Here is a 16,872-nt window from a genome sequence, read left to right on the forward strand (position 1 = left end):
TAAAACAAATCAGATCATGAATTCGAAGCAGAACTGTGTTAATCCATTTTCTGCAACAGATATAATTCATGTCACATGAGAAATAGCAAAAGAAGAAAACCTGACTGATATACAAGCACAAAAGCAGTAATAGTACAGAAATTGGCATCCATATACAAGTTACAGAATGGGTAATGAGGTAAAGCAGCAAGATACACAGTCACAGTGCAGCAACAATTATAATATTGCCAAAAGAGGGAGAAAGAAAGGAAACGACAGAAGTGCTTTTGATCTCCCATCACAAGTTCCACCAAGTGTAACAAGACTTGATCATTAAAGTAACCTGTAACCTGTATGCCAATAAACAAGACAGGTTAATTTTTTTTTTTTAAACAGGAAATTGTGTAGGGACCCTAAGCTCAACTTTAAGATCTCCCTGTTAGAAATGGAAACCTTTTATTCTTGACATCCTTTTCCTAAGTTTGCATCTGTTTCCAAACTCAGGACAAAAAAATCACAGCCACAGTACTAGCCCACCACGTTTCCTGATGCACAAAATTAAATAAAGAAAACGTTGATTTCAAGCAGTAAATTCAAGTCTTAAAGATTACAGTTTTTCTGATCTATTGTCAATTCTTTTCCTCCTCTCCTCAGACATTTTTAAAAAGTCAATTTTGCACTAGAAAACACGCCACTCTGGAAAATCCTGGAGTCTAAAGCTCTTTATCCACAGAGTAAGATGGGCAGAATCAGGACAAGCTGCCTGGTATTGCTCCACCAATGTGCTTATGTGTCATTTATGGTAGTGGTTTGTGTTACGTTTGAAGTTTTTCCATGAGGAAAGGAAATGGCTTCATCCAGACACTTCACAAAGCCTTCTAAATAGTCAGATGATGACTTTATTACTACCCACATAGTAATATGGATTTGAATTAGCAACCTTTCAACAAAAGGCTCCATAACCCATCAATAATTATAGTCTGGAAGCAGCTACAATTAACAGAGACTGGTACTGTATTTTTAAGTAAAAAGGAATTAAAAAAACTGTTCTGTATTGAATATTGATTGATTGAACAAACAACCATACTCTTTGAAGAATTTTAACTAACATGCTCTGTGCAAAAATTTGTGCAATTTTTTTTAATCATAATTGTATTGAACACACTATTTTAGCCTACAAAATTTCACTGCAAAGATGAAGCAACCCTAAAACAGGTATGCAGCATTTATTGTTTATACTTCTAGTCTCCTAAAACAAGTAAAAAAAATAAAGCAATGTTTTCCAGACAATCACTACTGCTACTTCTCCTCTTTTAAATACAGAACAAAAAAGTTAATAAAATATTTACAATTCTGTGATCAAAGTATAGGCTGCTGATTGACAATCAAACATGAGATTTAAGGTACATATTATACATCTTTATTTGTAAAATACAGAGACCTGTGCAAATCCTACTAACTGAAAAGTGTTATGAAACAAAAAAACCCAACCCTCCAATACATTAATGAAATGGAGGGACAGGGGAAGAGAGGTAAGGAGTAGACAACAGAGAACAGTACTGCTCTTTTGTACTTGAAGGGATAATGGAATTTTCTTAGAATCAACTCTGTGAACCAGTGGCTCTGACTGAAACCAGAGAAACACGATCTCTTCAGAGGATTGCACAGATACTTCAGACAATAAAGCTAAGATGTCTAATTATTGGTATATGCTACAGAGTTCAATTAGCAAAATATAAAAATATATGTACCTTAATATAGTATTTTTGCCACATAAGGTGTATTGCCTAAAAAGTTTCCTTGGAATGAAACCTCGGGCTGACACAAGTTTTAATGCTGTCATCAAACTAATTTATAAGCAGACTATCAAAATGAACTTTGAATGGTTAATAGTTATAGCAACTGTTGTGTTACATGCAGTCCATAGAGATGGACAAAGATACCTAGCAACAATAGAAGGTATACATAACAAGGAAAGTCAGCTCTAGAATACAGACTGAAATAATCAGTGACGATAAGGTTACTTTATATGGTTCTCAAGATAAAAAGTGCTGGAGAGCTCAACACCTTGCAGGAGTGAGCACTACCTCTCCTACTCATGTTTTAGAAATAACATTAAAAATTCTCCCCTCATGTTTAGTCCTAAACAAAACTTTGAAATTTATAAATTAAGTGACCTTCTACTGTGCAATTAAAATAAAATAATAAGAGTTAGTGTAACTTGGTTTACTCACTATTATTCACAGTGATAAAAAATATCAAAAGAAAAGGTTCAAACAGAGATGGATTTTAGGACAAAGTTACTAGAAATAAAACATGGGTCTCATTCTAGCAAGCTGAAACTCCATATTTTTCTTTATTGGTAAGATGTATGACAGAGAACAAACATGGAACACTGCCCGTGACAAGAGATAAAACACAAACCAATTACCATCAGGAGTGTACAGCAGACAGACAATGATTTGAAGGCCGGTGATACTTCTAAAAACTTTTAAGTATTTAGTTAGCCCACTTTTTTGAGCAAAACACTGATATGTAACACTAGAAAGGTCTCCCTTGCTTAAGTATATTTTTCAGGAGACTAAAGAAAAACTGATGTGTGGGCAGAAATATTAAAATATATGCAGGAACAACATTTACCATAGAAATTTTTCAAGTGCTTGGACAACGTAAATTGGACGTGGAAATTGTGAGTGACTAAAAATTATTTGACAGAGAGGAACTGTTTCAATGTCTTAACTGTTAATGTTCTTTTAAAATAGGTATAGGGCTACAAATGTCTCCGTTGCAGTGAGCTTTGTATTAACCCTCCACTACAACATTCTGAAATGAAAATGTTTTTTGTATTGATTTCCAGATATAGATAATTCCATAAATCACTAATTATATTTAAAATTAAACCAATCTCATGTAGCAATCTTGTTTTGAATTTTTCACTGGTATCAATTCACTCATAAAATAAGAATAAGAACAACTCTATTACCTCACCATATAAATTAAGAATGACTAAACAAGTATTTTTGGAACATTAAAGACAGAAAGCTTAAATACTATATAATTGATCATGCAACTGATGCAATTGATGGTCCACCATAATCAATCATTTGGGAGAAAGGTGATAGGAGGGAGGGAGAGTGAGTGTGTTGAAATAAAACTTAGATCTAAGGCTGCGAGTTTGTCATGGAGGTCAAGGAAGTCACGGATTCCATGACTTTCTGTGACTTATGCAGCAGCCAGTGCGCCCCAAGTTTTAGTCACGGATATTTTTAGTAAAAGTTATGGACAGATCACGAGCTGTGAATTTTTGTTTACCGCCCGTGACCTGTCTGTCACTTCCGTGACTAAAATGTAGCCTTACTCATATCACCTTTCTCCCAAGTGTTAAAGAAAGACTCCCCCTGTGGGTGGACACTCATGGAGAGCACCCTTCTAGCAGCTCCTCCTAGCTAAACCAGAAAAATCTGTGAAAGCACCTCTGCTGAGCATAAAGGTGGTCTCTCATTCATCCATGTTCTAAACTCAGGTTAAATACCCCCCAGGAAACCTACGAGCAACCAGTGCAGATTATGAACATCAATCCAACAGATTCTCTGCATGACCCTCCTTAATAAATTGATGACTGCATTCTGCACCAACTTTGCCTTCTAGATGGTTCCAAGGTGTTAAGCCATGAAGAACTACAGTAATATAGGTCACAAAGTATAAACAACTATATATCACATTTTTCATCTTCCTGAAGAAAAGAACAATATAGCACTCAGTCAATAAACCGTGACCTGAGCATCTAAATGTAGCTAAAAAACACTGAAAGCACCACCATTAAACAGCAAGCCTCTGTTACAAATGGTAGAGACACTTCCTTAATCCAGGATTCTGTAATAATCGACAATATTTCCAGTTGCTTCTCCAAATTTACTAGCATTACTTCACTTTTATCTTGATTGACCATCAGCCTCATTCAACCCCCAATTTCATTCAGACACTGGGTCATTCATACTACTACATCAGCTGTATAAAATTAAATAGCAAAGCAGTCAATTATCAGCACACTGAAGACACTGCATGCTGCAGCCTGTATCTCCTTACTAATTTATTTTACTGCAAACAAATTAGATTATAAATTCTTCTGGGCAAGAATCTTGTCCTGTTACTTATCTCGTAAATCACCCAGGGCCCTACCCTTTACCATGTTCTAACATCCCTTCCCCCTCTCAAAAAAATCTCTTCTTACAACAGCCTTTTATACAAGATAAAGTAGGGCACATATATCTGCCATTAGTGTACACAATGGGTTCTTTATGAGGTATGAAAAAGCCAGAATGTAACTTACTGGTAGTATTGCTCAGTAATGACTACACATACAAGATAGGTTTTCGGAAGTGCTTTTTGCACTGGAGATTTTGATATGGCCATTAATGGCTGCATTAAAAACTACTGTTTTATTGAATAAATACAAATCTCAAATACATTCAGTCTAAACCAAGTACATCCCCGTTGTAATAGCTAGCCTTGTCTTTTATTGTTTTTGGACAAAATGCAGTAGAGAGTTTAAGAGAGTAGTCGTAATAAATAAAAAGTAATATCTCTGCTTTATATTTAAAAAAAAATTCTGACTAACCCCCCTTTTAAATACTATCAGGAAAATCAAGTAAGATATTCACAAAGTGCTTCAGGCCCAGATTCTGAATACACATATATGCTTAAACTTTATTACCATGAGTAATCCGTCTGCAGCTAAAACGACTATTTGTGATAATAAAATTAATCACATGCATGTTTGGAAGCTCAGGGCCTAAGAGAGGAAGCTATTCAGGTAACAGTTGCAACACCCCAAAAGCAGAGGTAGGAGTCCCTGGGGTGGCGGGGGTCCCCCCTGCCACCTGAAGTGCTGGCTGAAGTTACGGATGTCTTTGGAAGTCAGGGATTCCGTGACCTCTGTGACGGAATCGCAGCCTTAACAATCACTATTCAAAAGCTACAAACAGCAGTACATTCATATTAACCATTTTCCTGCATGAGGAATGCAAAAGATTAGATCAATTAAAACTGCTGGCAAGATCTAGAAATGGAGAGTCCAAAAAAGTGAACAATTGGCAAACTTAATTCTCAACAGGAATATAAATCTAGTGTATTAAATCCAAATTTTGAACAGTTACACATGGAAGGCTGATGCAATTACCTGCAACATCAGCTCACAGTCATCTCTTCCAACAAAAATCATCTCTCGTGGCAGCCTGTGGCGGGTGCCTCCACTGCTCACCAAAAACCAGGATGTTAAGCTCATTTTCTGCTTAGCTGCTAAATCCTTGGCAAAGCTACGTCATCCTACAGCAAGACAGACAGAAAGAGGGAGAGAGAAATCCATTTCGTTATTTTTAGCTATAGCTCCTACTCAGCAAGTGCTGTGATCAGCATATATAAGGAATCTGAAAAAAGCAGTTCTCAAGAGCATGTATATTTCCCAATGGATTGAATCCGGATGTCATGGGAAGTGACACAGACTACTGGATTTACATAAAATCTGAGGGCTTTGATTCATGTAACTAGACACATTCAATTGAAGAGGAAGACCTATTCAAAATAAATTAGTAGCTAGTTAAATAAGCAATGCCTGAGTCACGTTTTCAGAAAGCTTTTAACATCTAACTGCTTATTACAAAGGAAATTAATACATTAATGTCACATTTGCACAATCAACCACAGACAATATTAGATTCATTTCTCCTCAGAAAGAGAATGTATGTAAGTAGCTTTTATGAATCCATCTGTCTTAATATCAAACAGCACAGTTTCATTTCCCCAAAAAACAAATTATAAAGAGAATTAAAAATGGAAAGAAATTGTAGGAATATTTAACTGTGCACTAAGTAATCTGGAATTAAACAGTCCCAACAAAAACGTATTAGTTCTTTGCTCTTCATTTGAGAAATTTAAAAGCAGCCATTACTGGAACACATCTTTCAAATGCAAATTTCATTTATAATGAATCCTCAAGACACTTTATAAAAGGATTATTATTATTAAAAACCAAATCTAACAAAAAAGTATTAAAAGCTTTAAAAGTCCCAAACCATGGTTACTAATAAATATTTTATATTGTCACTTGATTCATCAATGGACAGTCTAGGATATAGGGCATTAAAAGTTTCTTCGGATGAAGAAAAATACAGCCATTAAATACCTTGAGAGTTTGAAAATTAATACACAATTTAATGGGGTGAGTGCACCAATGTGAGCAGCTACTGGATAATAGACAAAGATTTAATCAGGCGCACCCACAAAAAAGCCTTCAGTTGTCAAGTCTTGAAAAAATTAAAGTATTAATCAAGCATTCCAAGTCTCTTGTTAAAAATATGTAGCAGCCAGACAATATTCCAGAAATATTCTAGTTGACAGAATGATATTGTAGCTGTGAAACCTGAGAATAAATCCACTGACAAAGATCTATGTCAATACAGCACCCACATTCCTTTCATTAGGAGAGGATCTCAATAGGAGTTGCCAACCTGAGAGCCCCAACTCAACAATCAAACAACTGGCATTTTTGGTTTGGTTCTAGATTTCATAAAATTATGTGAAATGATATCTGTATCACATTTCAAAGAGGCAAACTCAACCTGACAAATGGATGAAGTTTGCAGCAGATCATGGCATCATCTCCTTAACAACAAAAATGCAGTGCAGAATGTAAAGACAAAGAGTAACATGTAAATGTAGAACAATAATATGGTCACAGCAATGATCCAAGAAGCAAACTACAACACAAAGGAGAGAGAGACTTTGATCTGAATTGAGGCATGGTAATCTCTGATGTTAATAGGAATGAAGCAAGTCAAAGCTGTATCTGACAGCCTTACAACAGAGCATAAATGCGTTGAAGGATAATCATGGCAGATGCTAAAAACTGCAGAAAACTAGTCTGTGAGCTGTACATCTGGATTGATAGTTTTTATACAAAGTCAAAGTGAACTTATTAGGAATTGGCTAAAATTTATACATAGCCTCCATTGCTGTAGGTTTCTTTAGCAAATAAACGAAAGATGTTTTAATTCAGTGAGTGATACAGTGTTTTAATACAGGTATTATTGTATTCAGGGATGGAGGTCACAGAATGTAGTAGAATTATCTTTCCATAGGTTCTACCATATCAGACATTTTAAAAACAAGGATGTTTCCAATTAGTGTTCTCCCAATGAATCTAAATAGTATGGGTAAATTTACCCTACGGCACAGAAAATATGAATAAAATTGTTTCAGTGTGACAAAACATATCCAACATCTACAGAGAAGACAATTTCATGAATAAAAACCTGCAGAAATCACATTAAAACATGGTATTATTTTAGTGAACCGCTAACCAAAACAGTTTATTCAACATTTTTCTGAGAGAGAACTAAGTTAACCTGATTTTACTTTCCAGCTTTTAAATCTTACATTTTTGTTTTATTCCGATTGCAAATGTACTGCATTCATAATCATAAACTATCCAGTTCAATGTATTTCTTACTGCTTTTACTTTGCTCCTTTTAATCTTCCATCTGCTTACTTCTATAAAATGTGGGAGTTTGTTTTGTTGCTCTAATTTAAATATGAATATCCAGCTCAAACCGGTGCCCAATGAAGTTTTATTTGAAAAAAACAAAACAAAACAAAAAACAACCTTTCAATCCAAATACCTTACTTGGCATATCTAGATTTTAACACCAATAAGAAAAGTAACAATTTTGATTTTTAGAATACAGACATTAACAATTAGGTCAGCAACAACCATGTCACAAACAACCCGACAAACTCTAAATATTGACACTGAACAGAATAAATTAAGGTAGCTGGAAAAGATCTTAAATATTTATCGTTCTGAGCTATCATAGCACTGCTTGGCAGCACATTTATAGTTAAGGGCCTGTCAGCATTACCATCAAATAATGCTAGTGTTGTTTCAAACAGCACTGGCTGAATGGTGACAAATCATCAATCCTGATGCATATTTTAATTTTAAAATATTCTTTAGAACAAACCAGTGTCTTTGATCAGTGGGGCTACACAGACAAATCTAGCATTTCAAAACTCACTGAAAATCTAGAAAGCAGCAGCAATATATTATGTTTGAATAACTTTAGAGCACTGATGTGCCCTATATAGTTTTAATTTCATACTCAAATATTTTAAATTAAGTGTGTGTGTGTATGTATATGTGTGTGTGTATATATATATATATATAGATAGATATAAAAATCCGTATTTTTGAGTCTGTTTTGTTCCTGTAATTTTACAACATTATATTAGGTAAATGCCTTGCCGGTAGTACACAGACTATGATTTTAAAAGATCACAGGCAAAGAAAATGGAGTGGGCATTCTACCTTTAAATCACCCCATTGTTTCAGATATTACAGTTCATCTGGTTCTTTATCAGAGGCCACAGTAAGCCTACTATACATTCATTATGAGTTGCAATATCTAGCCACTGTGGTCAGACTTCAGGATAGAATGGTAATTATGACTTGGGATTTTCTTGCTTTTGTAAGTTTGTGTTAATTTCCAACTGGGGAGCTAAAAAACAACTACAGTATTTTATAATGCAAAATTGAATACAGATATGAAGTAATTTTACTGAAATTGTTACAGATACTACAGTGAACATTTCAAGTCTATGAAGAATGCAAACTGCACATGGAATTTCAATTTTATTTGCATCTTACACTAAAGAAAACTCCACTTTGCTATAATAAAGTATAAAGCAAAATTGTTTTCAAGACCAGCAAAACAAATTTTACATAGTACATAAATTTCAATATATCCAGTGATCTTGCATGATATTGCTTACTTTAAATAAGTTGGTGAACAATCCACAGTTGAAGACTTGGTGATGTTGGGAGGAAAGTTTAATTCTGGGTAATTATAAAACTGTAATAAATTTCATCATAGCCAAGTTTTTACAGTTTTGTTGTAGTTATGAAATGTTTTCTCTGTCTGGAGAGGAAACAGTGTTTTGTAGTTCAAGAGCTATGAATTTTGGAAACTTATTCTGTGGTCTATAAGTATCAACAAATTTATTATACTCACAGTTGTGTCAAACAGATGATGCACCAGCTGGGAAACTAGCTACATCATCCATATAATGTAATTAAATTCTAAGAACTGAAGCCCTGCATTCTGCAGCCAAGAGGTGGGTGTAACCCAATTCTGATATATCTGCAGATGCCTTGGCAAGATGATGATTTTGATATGCTAAAATGACATCACTGTAAGCAAAGCCTTAATTTTAATAATTAAGTATTAATCTGACAGTTGAGCAATTAGGAGCCTACATTTTTATAGTTGCCTAGGGCTAGCAATAACCAACTGATTCATGCAATCAGATAAGTAGTGAATGTAAGATTGGGGCCCTGGGGAGCAAACTCACACACCATGCTTAGCTGTAAGCAGGCAAGTAGTCCCACTTCATGATTTCCAGTGGGATTGCTCATGTGCTTGAAATTAAAACACATGACTAAATGTTTGCAGGATCAAGGCCCACAATTTCACTGGTCTTCCCATATAAACTGAGTATCAGTAAAACAATTTTGTAAATATTTTTTTAAAAGAAACTTCTTAGAAAATATACAACCAGTTATCACCACTAATGCATATGATTTAGCTGGTGCTAGTAATGCTGTCAATCCAACATTTCCCTCCTTTTAGACCACATTTGCAGTTGCTTCTGACTTTGTCAAACTGAAATTTTCTGTGTCATGTGTTTGTCTAAGGCTCATTTATTTATTTATTTTTTAAATTTCAGCAAAAGCTGTTCAGCCATTTCTGAAAGAGAGATTAGGGAAAAACACAGTGTATTGCTCTTTTTAAAAAAATAAAAATCTCACAACTGTTATATTGAGCTCTAGCAACACATGCTTTGGAGCAGGGAACTAAAATTTGTCTGGGGATCACAGTATTAGGGATGTGTCTTTTCCCGTTTGTGTGAAAAACTGTCTAAATGTGGTCAAGTTATAAGCTTTTGAAAAATCTCAGCCTGCACTTTCGCAGTAAATACTTGTTTGACAGATAAATTCTTCACAGATTCTCTGCACCGATCATGCTCAAATTTAGGGCTGCTGCGGTTGAATAAGACTATTCCTGCAGACTATTGCTGCTCCTGGCTGCAGTGAGATGCTATGGCTCCAAGCACAGGAATTGCGAGCAGGGAAACTATCACTCCTGTGAACAAAATGCCCGCACTGCTGCAATTCAGGCAGCTTGGAGGAGGAAGTTGCTTGACTCGAATGCAGAGGGAACAAGAACCAGACTGGAAGTGACAATCTCTCGAGAAGGATGGGTGGAAACTGAAATCAAGAAACTTGGGGGAATGGAGATTAGGACAAGGGAAAAACAAACAAACAAACAAAAAAAACCAGACCTGGGATGGGGACAGAGTAGAAGTAACAGAGGAAGAAAGGGTCAGGTGATTCTCACCACTAGAACACACTCCCCATAGAACCTGGATTTGAACCCAATTCCTGAGTCTCAATATTCCTTTGCTGTCAGCAAATGTCTGTGACAACCACTAGAAAAGCATGTCTCCTCTCCCTGTATTGCCTGGCCCACACAAAGGATGACAATCTACTGCTATCAGCTTCTCAGTTAGCTCAAGAAGGAGAAGTCTGTGCTGCAGATACAAAGGTTCTAACCCTGCTGATGAGCCACATGAATGTCAATGTGACTCTACATGATGGATTTTCCCCCCACCCCCCCAGTTCGTTTTTCTTGATAACAATCTAGGAAGTTATGCACACAAAGCTTAGTTAAAAGGTGCTAAGTTTTTGCATATTAAGTTAAGTTTGCAAAGTCAAGCACTCAAAAGTCAGGAATTGCCAGAATATGGTTTGCCTGTGCAACTGTAATTCAGCCCCCAGGTGTGAATGTATCAGAATACAGACTTTAATTACAGATCACACATTTTTTTCCCCACAAAAACCCTGGCTCATTTAATAACAAAAGATGCTCAATGAATGTGTATCTTTTCAATATTTTGTTTTCTCCTCATTCAATGTGTGGCTCCATGCTTCAGTTACTGGCCAGTACTCAAACCCTACTCTGGATACAGAATTATTAACTTCCTTATTGACTTTCCTATGGAGCTCATAACTACAGTGTTTGAGTACTTTACACTTCACCTAGGATGTAGGAAATTCATTCTTGAATACTGCCTACAGATGTAGTCCCCTCATCTCAAAAAAGATATAGTGGCATTAGAAAAGGTTCAGAAAAGGGCAACTAAAATGATTAGGGGTTTGGAATGGGTCCCATATGAGGAGAGATTAAAGACGCCAGGACTTTTCAGCTTGGAAAAGAGGAGACTAAGGGGGGATATGATAGAGGTATATAAAATCATGAGTGGTGTGGAGAAAGTGAATAAGGAAAAGTTATTTACTTGTTCTCATAATATAAGAACTAGGGCCACCAAATGAAATTAATGGGCAAAAGGTTTAAAACAAATAAAAGGAAGTACTTCTTCACTCAGTGCACAGTCAACCTGTGGAACTCCTTGCCTGAGGAGGTTGTGAAGGCTAGGACTATAACAGGGTTTAAAAGAGAACTGGATAAGTTCATGGAGGTTAAGTCCATTAATGGCTATTAGCCAGGATGGGTAAGAATGGTGTCCCTAGCCTCTGTCTGTCAGAGGGTGGACATGGATGGTAGGAGAGAGATCACTTGATCATTACCTGTTAGGTTCACTCCCTCTGGGGCACCTGGCATTGGCCACTGTCGGTAGACAGGATGGGGGCTGGATGGACCTTTGGTCTGACCCAGTATGGCCATTCTTATGTCCTGCTCCAGTGATTACTTATATATAAAAAGTGGAACAGCTCTCATAGAAGAGACTGAGAAAGTCCCACATAAGACTATCTTGTAGATCAGTGGTTAGAGCACTCTCCTTCAATGTAAGTTCAAATCCCTTCTCCACATTAGACAGAGGAGGAAACTTAACCTGTGTCTTCCACATCCCAAGTGTGTGCCCTAACCACTGAACTATAAGTCATAAGGATGGCACTACCTTCATCTCCTCCCCTTGCCATTTCTGGAAACTCGTCATCCGTTGCTTTTGTTAAAATGCCCAAAATCAAAATGAGAATTTTGAAGTCAGGCTGAACGAAACATTTTCTTTGACCCAACTCAAAAAATATTTCTGACTTTTATTCACTGAAAGTTTTGAAAAAAAAATTGTTTGTTTGACCTGAAATGAAACTTTTTTTTATTTTTCAGAACTGCCAGCAAAATAAAATCCATTATTCACCCAGCTTAGCCTCAAGCGCTCAGCACTTCTGCAAATCAGACTCTATGATCTCAAATCAGGCACCTAAAAAATGAAAAAAACATACCATTCATGACTACCTGTGAAAAGTTTGATTTAAGTGACTTGCCCAACATCACACAGAAATTCTATTTATTTAGCATTTGCATATTCGCCGAGACAAGCAACAGTGTTCTTAGTGGCCAACTGGAGCGCTCGGAGCCCACGGATGAATTTGGTTACTGGGGACTCCTTGACAATGTGTAAAAGGAAAAGGAGTACTTGTGGCACCTTAGAGACTAACCAATTTATTTGAGCATAAGCTTTCGTGAGCTACAGCTCACTTCATCGGAGCTGTAGCTCACGAAAGCTTATGCTCAAATAAATTGGTTAGTCTCTAAGGTGCCACAAGTACTCCTTTTCTTTTTGCGAATACAGACTAACACGGCTGCTACTCTGAAACTTGACAATGTGTATCACTGTTTTATCTGCACTGCAACTTGGATTGTCTCGAAGACCCCAATGGTGCTGGCTGGCTGCACAACGGCCTTGCCCAGTATGGAATCGGTTAAGAAGGGTCCACTGATGACGTGGCAGGTTGAAACCGGGCAGGCATGCAGTAGGGTCTGTGACGAGGAACTGATTGGTGGTTGATGTTAAGCACCAGTCTTCCCGCCACAGGGACTCAACTGTCATGTCCTGTCATGGCAGCCTTCACCACAGTGGGTGTCATGATGGAAGACGTGTAGTTGATGGACTAAAAAGATAGTTGAACAAGGACAAGCTTGGGTTGCCAGCTGCAAACTCCCTCCTGATTTGAGGAGCAGCAATGTGGCTCAGCAATGGAAGCCATGAAAGATGAGTTGGCTGGAGAGTTCCTATGATGATGCACATTGTTGAGTTCTATGTCAACAAGTTTGGTGTTTGCCGAGAGACTCCATATTGGTGCACAGTACTCTGCTATTGAGTAAGAGACGGCAAGATGGCAAGATTGGAACATCCGCTCCCCATAAAGAACCTGACAGTTTGCTAAGAAGATTGGCTACTATCTTGCTCAGGTGGCTTTTGTATGTTTCGTCAAGGATCATGCCTAAGTAAACTGGGTATGCTTCAGCCTCTGGCCATTTATTATGATGTTTAATTCCCTCTTAGCATTGGCACCATGGAGGCAGTATGTGCGGCAATGGATCAACGTTCTCATAGTGCCATCAGGCTCACACTCCGACTCTTACAACTCAACCTTCAGGGTTTATCGACAGCCAAGTGATATTTAATCAGGAACTCTATGACTGAGGCAGAGACAGAATCCAATTCTCCACAGCAGCATCCAACTGACCTAAACATTACACTGGCCTTTCTGTTCCTGCAGTCCCCCACCTCATTCACTCCATGTTTTCCAGCTTCGGCAACAATGAGGCAGGTGTCCTACAGACAGACTCCACAGTCCTGATTCATACCTAGAGCAGGTTCATCCTGTGCACTGAATAAGGAAGGGGTCCTGTGGAAAAAATAGTATGTGATCATGTATTTAAAGACTGTCATAATGCATATGCATTGTGGGGAGGGGAGTGGAATTAAAAACGTACACGCAACCTAAATTCATTAATTTCCTAACTTTGGAGTGCTTGACTTTGCAAATTTAACATTCTTTTAACATAGTTTTTGTGTATGTACTATACTGTAAACATTTGAATGGGAAAAACTGTTCCTGAAGAGAAAATGAAGTAGACTAGGTGCACCAAGAAGAGAGAGAGATGGATTAATATCTCTATTAGACAGAACATTCCTAACCATTTCTGATGTTAAAAAAATTAAAATTCATGAATTTTCTTTTTCTGGCCACCTCCCTTCTTCTCCCAGATAATTAGTTTTTAAAGCTGCAGCAGATACGGGAGTAAAAGGTTAACTATGATCATGTTTCCAATGTTTTAGATTTAAAATGCATTTTACAGTGTTGCTGTTTTACAAGTATTCTGTACGTGCTTTCTTGAAACCAAAGTACCTTTGATCCCTCTTAGCCATAACAAGAGAATGTTAATGTTTCAGTTGGAGGGAAATTTCAGTTTATTACGCTGCTAAAAATATTCTATTTTGTTTGAATGAAATACTCAGGGATTTTCTTCCTGATGCCTCTATGATGTTACAGTCCCATTAGACCATTTGATCACTGTTTTCAATGGACAGGAAATAGGAACTAGTTATAAAACTAGCTTATATTTAAGTCTAACATAAAACACTATGGGTTACGTACATACACAGATTTTTAAACAAAAATTTTACCATATGCATATTACAAAAGGTAAAATGTATTCTATATATAACAGAAAATCTATATATAACTTCAAAAATCAATGAAAATGGATTACTTTTCCTTATCTAAGCCTACGTCTTACAAGAAAACTCATTAATAGCCTCTCACAGAGACATAAGTCATTTAAGAGGCATCACTTGGTATACCTTCACACTCCTTGTGGAATTTGCAATGCTCCCTTTTAAGTCTTCCAGGTTATTTCACAATGAGAGATATAATTTGAAACCACAATCTCGCTCAGATGATTCAGGAGCCCCAGTTATCTCTGATTCACTCTTTAAAACACACAGAGTCAGAAAACCAAACCTGTATTTGTTTGGGCTTCCAGTTCCCAAATGAGTTTGGGAGCATTCAGTCTTGCTATAAATAGTTCACAAAACGAGCATCCATGTTTGTAGATGCAATAGAAAATGCATCTACATTTGGACAGGCACAAAAAACCATTCTTCAGGTTCTATAGCAACTGACTGGAATGATCTTACATCACATACTGGCTATGAGGAAAAGTCTACGAAAGACTTGGAGTAGGAGTTTCTCATCTGACAGTGGTGAGGAGCTGGCAGGAGATGAAAATGCCTCAGAAAAGCAAGTGACATTTTGGGCTAACGATTATGCAGCCTAAAATAATGCAACCTGAGACAACAGTGCTCAGAAGGGGAAATGCAGAACCTTTCACCTTGGCCCTTACACACCAAGCAGCTGAGGGCAGGTCTACACAAACACTGCAGGAGTGCCACTGTACAGCTTCAATGATGATGCTAACTACACTGACAGGAAGGCTTCTCCCATCAGCGTAGATATTCCACTTCTGTGAGAGGTGGCAGCTATGTCAACAGTAGAAGCCCACACATCAACATAGCACAGCCTACTCAAAGGGTTAGGTCAGTATAACCATGTTGCTCAGGGGTATAGATTTTTCACACCAAAGAGTGATGTAGTTATACCAACATAAGTGTATAGTGTGGACCTGGCCTAAGAGTGCCCATAAAGGGTGCTGAAGGACCTAAAATAATGGGGTGTAAAGTCTATTGCATTATAAAGCAAATAAGCAATGTTTGGAAAAAGCAAAATTCCTTTGTAGCATAGCACAGAAGAAAATGTTACCCAGATGGAAAAAATAATTAGATCACACAGGAGTTTTATATCAGACCAATTAGTTGTCTTTATTTATAAACAGGACAACCTCTGCTGTTGTTTCATCCTATAGATTTTCTCTCTTGTAGATTTCACAATTTCTCATTTGCACCTGATTCAGTATGAAAATAGCATACAGCATGAGACATACAATACCCAATGCACAAATGGCCAGACAGGAAGATAGGTGTCAGTTACCTTCTGCCTGAAAGGAAAATCTCTTAAATGTGTCAACACCCGGTGACCTGCCTTAACTCTAAGACCTTTAGATACATAACTCCTTAAATATTATCCATACTAAAATTTCACAATGATTATGAAGACCAGTAGGCTACTGGCTCTTGGTAGACACCTCACATGCCACCCTTTGATGAACTGTTATGCAGGTATCTCATTCAGGGGATCCCGATAAAACACTATGCACACCCTGTGCCTTCTGCCAGTTGGCACCAAGGGGCCCCTGGGTCACAGGGTGCCACAAGGGCTGAGATAAACCAAAGATTATTCAGATTTCCCCAGCTCTTGGCTTTGTGACAGGGATGGATACTCTAAATTTACTTACATTCTAAACTGGAGCAACATGGTTTAATTGAGAAGTGAATAATGCAGGGATGGCCAGCCTGAGCCTGAGAAGGAGCCAGAATTTAGCAATGTACATTGCCAAAAAGCCATAGTAATATGTCAGCAGCCCCCCATCAGTTTCCGCCCCGCTCCCAGCGCCTCCCACCCACCAGCAGCCCTGCCGATCAGCACCTCCCTCTCCCTCCCCCACCTCCCAATCAGCTGTTTCGTGGCGTGCAGGAGGCTCTGGGGGGCGGGGAAGACCGAGGGCATGGCAAACTCAGGGGAGAGGATGGGAATGGGTGAAGTGGGGGCAGGGCCTGTGGCAGAGTCAGGGGTTGAGCAATGAACACCGCCCTGGCATATTGGAAAGTTGGCGCCTGTAGCTCCAGCCCCGGAGTCGCTGCCTATACAAGGAGCTGCATATTAACTTCTGAAGAGCCACAGGTTGGTCACCCCTAGAATAATGCACGCTTAACTTTTTTTTTTTTTTTTCCACTTTCAGGGTTGTTGTCAATCAGTCCTTCCCCTTGTAACCCCTTACACCTGTGGATCTAATTCTACTCTATTAAGCCAATGTAAATCTAATGTAATTCTAGAAACTTTAATGGAGTTTA

General features: G+C 37.8%; 1 protein-coding gene across 14 annotated transcripts in view; it reads right to left on the bottom strand.

Annotated features, from left to right (window-relative positions):
- CEP170 (centrosomal protein 170) overlaps positions 1–16,872 on the bottom strand; it is a 188,873-nt gene that overhangs the window by 145,909 nt on the left and 26,092 nt on the right. For 13 of the 14 annotated variants that reach the window (XM_043543338.1, XM_043543345.1, XM_043543344.1 and 10 more), the window contains exon 2: positions 5,159–5,304. The exons of the other annotated variant lie outside the window; for it this stretch is intronic. In XM_043543338.1, coding sequence (XP_043399273.1) covers positions 5,159–5,263 — 105 coding nt within the window. In that variant the 5' untranslated portion in view covers positions 5,264–5,304. The remainder of the gene's footprint in view (positions 1–5,158; positions 5,305–16,872) is intronic. 14 annotated transcript variants of the gene reach the window in all.

This window comes from Chelonia mydas, chromosome 3 (assembly GCF_015237465.2).
Source record: "Chelonia mydas isolate rCheMyd1 chromosome 3, rCheMyd1.pri.v2, whole genome shotgun sequence".
Classification (NCBI taxonomy): Eukaryota; Metazoa; Chordata; order Testudines; family Cheloniidae; genus Chelonia; species Chelonia mydas.